At 35.4% G+C, this 8151-nt stretch overlaps 1 protein-coding gene and 1 pseudogene across 1 annotated transcript in view; both read left to right on the forward strand.

Annotated features, from left to right (window-relative positions):
* Positions 1-8151, forward strand: part of CDK7 (cyclin-dependent kinase 7) — a 66770-nt gene that overhangs the window by 21810 nt on the left and 36809 nt on the right. Inside the window, exons 4-7 of the mRNA XM_006900027.1 lie at positions 2647-2714; positions 3624-3692; positions 5536-5646; positions 7141-7259. Of these exons, the coding sequence (XP_006900089.1) occupies positions 2647-2714; positions 3624-3692; positions 5536-5646; positions 7141-7259 (367 nt within the window). The remainder of the gene's footprint in view (positions 1-2646; positions 2715-3623; positions 3693-5535; positions 5647-7140; positions 7260-8151) is intronic.
* On the forward strand, positions 1113-1418 carry LOC102848102 (annotated as a pseudogene).

The raw sequence follows: 8151 nt of genomic DNA on the forward strand, positions 1-8151 counted from the left end.
TTTATTTTTACCTTTCAAAGGGAAAAAGCAAAAAGTGGGGAGGGTGGGGCAGGGAGGAAAATGTGCAACTGTGAATGAATGGAAATCCAAAGTCTATAAGCTTTCATTTAAAAAAAAAAAGAATGTAATTGGTGTTACTGAATTATAGAAATCATTTAAACACTTCGTTGCATATGAAATATACCACAATAAAAAAACAGTTCTTATCAATAAAACTCACCATCCATAACACTGCAAACATCAGAGCTTACTTTTGAATTGATTGTGTTCTTGTCTCTCAGTTGTTGTGTTGCTATGATGTCAAAACCTGGGCTACCATTATTGCAGATACCAGTAGAATTGCCCATAGAATAAGACAGACTAGGAAGAAAGGCCTGGCAATCTATTAGAAAATTAGCCTTGACAGGTGGTTGTGGTGTGGCTTAAACATAGTCACGCAATTTGCTGGGTGAAAGGAGGGATTGGTATAGGAAAGGGGAATGTCTGGTGTGAAAAACAATGTATATGAACTTTATGAACTTTGTACTTAAACCAGTATAAAATAAATTTTTTTTAAAAAAAGAAAACCTTTGAAAACTCTATAGATAACAATATAGTATTATCTGGATAGCATTCTGTTCTGTGTACATGTGTTTAGCATGAGTTGGAGCTCACTCAGTGGCAGCAAACAGCAGTCTTTTGTGTTGAAAAATATCATGTCAAGTTTGCTTTTAGCACAGAGAATCTGCTCTTAATAGTTGTAGAGCAGGAGAAGGGTAGCTTTGGACTTGGTTCATATGTGGACGTATTTATGTTTCAGTAGTCTTCAGATTGTGATAGAGATTGTTAAAAATTGCAGCTTGCTCGGTTCACAATCAATACCTTTGGCACCAACAGGGAATCAAAGACAAATTGCATTACGAAAATCTACTGTCAGAGACCTCTCCTGAGTGCTAGTGAGCTAGGATGTCAGTCTAGAGACCAGGGTGCACCTAATCCAGGCCATGGTCTTCACAGTGACTTGTTATGCAGCAGAGAGCTGAATAGTGACCAAGAATGACAGAAGAAGAATTGATACCAGGCTTGGCTTGTGTGCGGTGGTGGGATCGGCAGTGGCTGCAGCTACTGTTGGCATGCTGTCTCTCACTATTTTGTTGGGACAGCCTACCAAGAGGTCAGATGGCAGAACTTATGCAGACTATGAATCTGAATGAATGCATGGAAGGAGTTTGTAAAATATATGAAGAACATCTGAAGAGAATAAATCCCAACAGTCCTTTAGTCACATATGATATCAGTTGTTTGATTTTATTGATGATCTGACAGACCTGTTTCTTGTTTACTGAGCTGATACCAGACATAATCACCCTTATAACCAAGAGTGGATCAAGGAGATCTATGTGTTGCTTTGTGGGCAAGCCGGACAGGCTGGGAAGTAGTTGAGTTGGAAGCATTAGGGGATGGGATGTGCTTGGAACACGGTTGTGTACAGTGTGCTCAGTGGGAGTTTTGTATTACAGTCCTGTTTCCGTTGTGTTACACTCTAACCATGAGATTTGTTTAATATGAAACCCTTGTTGCTCCTTTTCCCCTTTCTTAAACGTTTTTATGATGACTTAAAAGGAAGTTGTTCTCTGTCAGTTAATGTTGGTTCACATTCCTTAAGATGTTCATACCTACTTTATAACATCCACTGTATTAACTCTTCTGCAATGTATGTAAGGTGGGTGGGTAACAGAGTTTAATTAAGTCCTTAAAATAAGTCTTAGTTAAAAATAAATGCTTTTTAGTTAAAAAGAAATTGATGCCTTTGAGTTGTGGTGCTGGAGAAGAGTATTGAACATATCATGTACTGCCAAGAGAACAAGCAAGTCTGTCCTGGATAGCTTGAAACCAAGCTAGCTGGTCCTCGGAGGCAAGGATTTTGAGGCTCTGTCTCACATACTTTGGGCATGTAGCCAAGTGGGACTAGTCTTTGGAGAAGGATATCTTGCTTAGAAGGGTTGAGGGACAGCGCAGGAGAGGAAAACTCAGGATTAGATGGATTGACATGATAATTAGAGTAGTGAGGGTAGGTAGATGTGCCAGACACAATGAGATTGGCTCTGGATAGAGCAGAGTTCAGAGATATTGTACATAATCAACTCAGTGGCACATACCACTACCAATAGTCTTCAGATCTGATATACTATGAATAAAATATTCTTTTCACCATTTACTATATTGTGTTACAATAATTGTGGTATTAAGCTGTTTTTAAGAATAAAGCAGTATATAAAAGAAAGGATTTTTTTTAAGCAAACGATTTTCAAAATATTCTTAATTTTTTTTCTTTTTTATAAAATATTCTTATTTTCTGCAAAGTTCTCTTTGCTTCCTCCCCCCCCAAAGATGGTGAAACCTGGTCTCACCTACTTTATTTATTTTGTGATTTTTTTTTTTTATTAATTTCAATGAACATTTAGAGGTTTTGGATTTCCATTCATTCATTGTTACACTTTTCTTCCCCGCCACCCATTAATTGTGATTTTAATGTACGTTTACTGAAAAGTTGGATTTTCATTCATTCATTGTTGCACATTTTCCTCCCTGCCTTCTGGCCCCCCCCCTTCGTTCTTCGGTATATTTCTAGACAATTAATTTTTTCTTTGTTTTGTCTTTATTTAGGTATAAATAGAACAGCTTTAAGAGAGATTAAATTATTACAGGAGCTAAGCCATCCAAATATAATTGGTGTGAGTATGATCTAAATTTTTAAAAATCCAATTTGTGACCTTATGCTTTTAAAAATATTTTGGATATAGCTTAGAAGTGTGTCTGTCTGCAAATGCGTTTTTTGAATGTGGAACAAAACTCAAATCCAAAAATCCCCTCAGTCTGTGTAGGAGACCTAGTGGTATAGTGGATTAAGTACTGATTGGTTAACAGAAAGGTCCATAGTTTAAACCCATGGGGAAATGTTAAAGTCTTCTCTGAGAGAGCTTTACAGCCTTAGATAGTCCATAGGGCAGTTCTGTTCTGCCCTGTAGGGTTACTATGAGAATGAATTTGTTGATAGTGGGTGTTAGTTTTTTAATGCCATTGTGCTCAAGCCTGTAAATCTTGAGGGAAGCAGACTGCCCATCTTTTACATGTAGAGCATCTGGTGACATCTGGCAGATTCAAATGTTGACCTTTTAATTAGCAACCATATGCTTTCAACACTATACACCCAGGGCTGCTTTTGCCTCATAGAGTTGTGGGAGGAACTGATTTAATACATTAAATAGCTTAGAGTAGTGACTGACTGCTGCTGATATACCATGCTTTGAAATTTTTCTGAATTAAAGATGGAGGTGATATTTTCATTAATTCATATCTTAACTATAACTCCAAAAATTATTGGAGCGAAGTACTTGATTTCTTTTTTGTTTTAAAAGAAATGGGTTTATATTTTTGTATCCTAATTATCAGAAAAATATTAATTCCTAAGGGGAAAAAAAAGAGGACAAAAACCCCAACCCAACTTAATAAAATGACAAACTTTACAAGAACTTAGGAACATTCCAACATAATTTTTTAAAATTATTTTGGTTAGTAGGATACTGGCAAGTGTATAACAGAAGTATAATTTAATTACTGGTGTTTTAAATTTTGCTCTGCAGCTCCTTGATGCTTTTGGACATAAATCTAATATTAGCCTTGTATTTGATTTTATGGAAACTGACCTAGAGGTAAGATTTCTACATGATTTCTTTCTTCTTTTTAATAAAAAAACTAAACCCATGCTAAGCCTTTACAGGAACAGACTACCTAATCTTTTACAGGGTGACTGGGGCACTCATCCAGAATGTAACAAACTTATCACCAGGGCTTCCTTATTTATCAGGAATTTCATTATTAATTTTCTGCTTATGAAGATAACTGGTAGTCAAAGGAATGCTTAATTTTGTTGAAATCTGGATGTACTCCAGAGGTCAAGAAGCTCTTTTAGTACTTTTAATTATTTCACTACAATGCCAAGATTTGGATTTCTTTACTATTTTTATCTTCTGAATTTCTTTATTGATGAGTGTTAGTTCTATTAAGAGTTTGAAGATCTCTTTGCATATTATTACGTAGTAATGTCATTCTTTTGAAACCCAAATTTCTGTGTGTGTGTGTGATTTTAGTGAAAGTTTACCAAAAATTTGCATTTTTATTCATTCATTGTTGCATGTTTTCCTCCCTGCTCCTCCAGTTCACTTTAAAAAAAGTAATAATAATGCAATGGTGCATAATACCAATTTTCTCTTTGAGAAATACAAAGTCCATTAACACTGAGCTAGAAAAGAACAACCTTGTTCATTCTTCTGAAAGAATTCAAAATTCTTTGACTATAAAATGAGAGAAAACACAAATTTCCGTTCTAACCGGAAACTGAAAGGACTCTAAAACATTTTCAAAACCTATCTAGTAGCACAAGATAAAAATAAGCAATCCCATTGAAAAATGGGCACAGAATATGAACAGACACTTCACCAAAGACATTCAGATGGCAAACACACACATGAAGAAATGTTCAAAATCCCTAGCTCTAAGAGAGATGCAAATCAGAACAACTATGAGATATCATCTCACCCCAGTAAGAATAGAAAAATTAAACGAACAGCAAACATCAAATGCTTTAGATGTTGTGGAGAAACTGGAACCCTTATTCACCATTGGTGGGAGTGTAAAATGGTACAACCACTATAGAAGGCAGTATGGTGCTCTCAAAAAGTTGCAAACAGAAATACCATTCGACCCAGCAATTCTACTACTGGGAATATACCCTAAAGAAACCATAACCGCCACCCAAGCAGATATATACACACCCATGTTTATCACGGCATTGTTCACAATAGCAAAGAATTGGAAACAACCCAAGTTCCCATCAACAAAATGATAGATAAGCTGTGGCATGTTGATTCACACAATCGAATACTGCGTTATATTGAAAAACCAGGAACTCATGAAATATTCAAAATAGGTGATCCTAGAGGACCTTATGCTGAGTGCAGTATTTCAGTCACAGAAGGACAAATACTTCATAGTGCCATGGTTGGAAAACAGGACTGACATCAGGGTTGAGCGGAGACTGAGAAAGATGGGATGATATATACTGCATTGAAAACAGATGAGGGAGAAAACTGCCTAAAAAGGATATGTGATTAGGTATTATTGTCTTGACAGGAGTCCAGAATGAGGCTGCATAGTGGAGTGGGCCTGGGGGGAGGGATTTTATGGCAATGAAAGAATTTTACTTTTCAAAAAGAAGAGTGAACTGGGAGTGGGCAGGGAGAAAAGTGCAACATTGAATGAATGGAAGTCCAAAGTCTCTGTAAATTTTCATTAAAATTAATAATAATAGTAGTGAAAAAAACCCCTATCTAATAAAGAACTTGTTACTAGAATATATAAAGAACTCTGAAAATTTAGTAGTCCAAACCATACAACCCAATTTTTAAACTGAGTAGATTTTAATAGAAATGTGACCAAAGAAGACAGATGCCATTTACTTAGAATAATAAAACATATGTCATATGCTTGCTCTAGGTTATAATAAAGGATAATAGTCTTGTGCTGACACCATCACACATCAAAGCATATATGTTGATGACTCTTCAAGGATTAGAGTATTTACATCAACATTGGATTCTACATAGGGTAAGGTTTAAAATATCTTAAGTACTATTCCTTGGAGAGGAATGTCATGCTTGGGAGGCTGGAGAGACAGTGCAAGAGAGGAAGACCCTCAATGAGATGGATTGTTTCAGTCACTGGCGTAATAGTGATAGGTATGTTGGAGACAAGATTGGCAAGGGTTTAGAGCAGGATTTAGGGCTGTTGTATATAGGTTCGCTCTGAGTCGACAGCACATAACAACAACAATAAGTAGTCAAGTTTTATAAAGCCAGTTTAGTATGTGAGTGGTCTAAATATATAAATTGTTAAACACAATAAAATAAATCTGGGCAAGTGTATCCCACTGTCTTCTGTGTATTTCTTTTGAGTTTTACCAGATGGTGCTGCGAGGACTCAAATTACTATGTAAAACTTAAATTTAAAGATTGGCTGTCTAATCTTTGATTTTATTTTTTTCCACATCGATGAAAAACTAAGTTGCTAAGTGACCTGACAAAATTACATCTTTTTAAAGGCTAGACACTTGATAACAAGGATTGTGCCTGTCTTTTTATTTTAAACCATTATTCTTGTAATACTTTCGGGAGTTTTTGTGTGTGTGTGGTTTGTTTTCTTTATGTCTTCCCTGGTGGGGAAGTCTAACTGTAGTTTTGAAACAAAATGATGTGAGAATCTCTATTAGCATATATAAGTTAAATTTATAGTTATTGCACTTTTTAAATTCAATGATATTATGAAATAAAATTTATGAAATGGTTGAATAATTTAGAAACATTCAACTGTTACAACAAAGCTAATCAATTCAGCTAGACAGATGTTCTGAAAGATACTTATTAAATAACTAAGACCAGTCTATACTTAGTAATCTCAAACAGTAAACTTAAAAAATATCCCATGTTTTAGGTTATTGCTAATATCTTTCATCATTAATTTTGGTGGATATTTAAGTAGCTATAAATTATTTATTGCTTATTGAGCAAGGTTACTACCATATATGTATCAAATTTAATTCTCACAAGCCTTGTGAGGTAGTTAAACTTGGCTGTGTTGTTCCCTCTTCTCCACCCTTACGGCATAATCTGTTGGTGGGAGAAGGAAGTGAGAGGAAGAAGACACAGTAGCCCTTGTCCTGTTCAGGATGAAGTCACCACACTCAGACCGTTGTTCTTCGAGCTGTCCAGTGGGCTCTAGCTCATGGCTACCTTATGTGTAACGGTATAACACTGTGCCCAGATTGAGCCATCCTCACAGTTCTGTGCTTAAGGCCGTTTGTTGCAGCAACTGTGCCAGTCCATCTCATTGAGGGTTTTCTTCACCAAAATTAGTATCTTGACCCCAAATCTTAGTATATAATACAACCAAACACACTTGGCTTTGAGGAATTATTCATTAACAGTCAAAGTATGTTAATTGTTTTAAAATTCTATATTTCATTTTTGTTAAGTTAGAATGTGATATAATGGAATTCTTTCCACACTGCTTGCTCATTTGTTTATGTAAAACTCCATAATACAGGATCTGAAACCAAACAACTTGTTGCTTGATGAAAATGGAGTTTTAAAACTAGCAGATTTTGGCTTGGCAAAATCATTTGGGAGCCCCAATAGAGCTTACACGCATCAGGTTGTAACCAGGTAAGAATCTCCTAAGTAATTGAAGGCTTCTGTTGTAAAGGATATTAATAAAAAATGAACATTGATTGAGTTTTAAAGTTCAGGAGTCATTGCTAGTTTCTTTAAAAGAAACCCTTTTGAGGGGTGGATGGCTGAAAGTGCAATGAATGATTGGAAACCCTAAGTCTCTTAACTTTAATTAAAATTAAATAAATAAAACTTTCATTAAAATTAATAAAAGAATATTAAAAAAATAAATAAACCCTTTTTTCAAATAGTTGAACAAATGTAATCCTCAGATACCAATATTCTATTTTCTGAATATTAAATTGAAAATTAAGTTTGAAAATCATTTCAATTTGTCATAAGATGTAGTGAAGTTACTTAGTGTGTTAAAATTATTTAATAGCACAGCAACTTGTTTGCCCTCCAGTTTTAGCATATGTTGTTATTATTTTACTGTCATTTCCATATATTTAAATTTTTATGAGTTGAAAATCCTCTGATACGTGAAGTTTTCCTATTTTAGTAAGTTATCTTTTAATTTTTTTTCTTTATTGTGATTTTAATGAAAGTTACGGGAAATTTGGATTTAAATTCATACATTGACGAAAGCTTACAGAAAAGTTGGATTTTTCATTCATTAATTGTTGCACATTATCCTCTCCTCTTCCCCGCTCACCCTCCCCCCCGTTTACTTACTTCCCCCCCCATTAATTGTTGCACAATTTCCTCCCTTTCTTTCCCCCTCCCCCAGCCCACTTTGGCTGTGTACCTCTCATTCTGGATTATTGTCATACATATAATGCCTATTCATATGTTGTTATGTGCCGTCGAGTCGCTTGCGACTCATAGCGACCCTATGTACAACAGCCCTAAACTCTGCTCTGTCCTGTGCCATTCGCACTGTCTC

The sequence above is a fragment of the Elephantulus edwardii genome, unplaced genomic scaffold (assembly GCF_000299155.1).
Source record: "Elephantulus edwardii isolate Elephantulus edwardi_28Jun2011 unplaced genomic scaffold, EleEdw1.0 scaffold00271, whole genome shotgun sequence".
Taxonomy (NCBI): domain Eukaryota; kingdom Metazoa; phylum Chordata; class Mammalia; order Macroscelidea; family Macroscelididae; genus Elephantulus; species Elephantulus edwardii.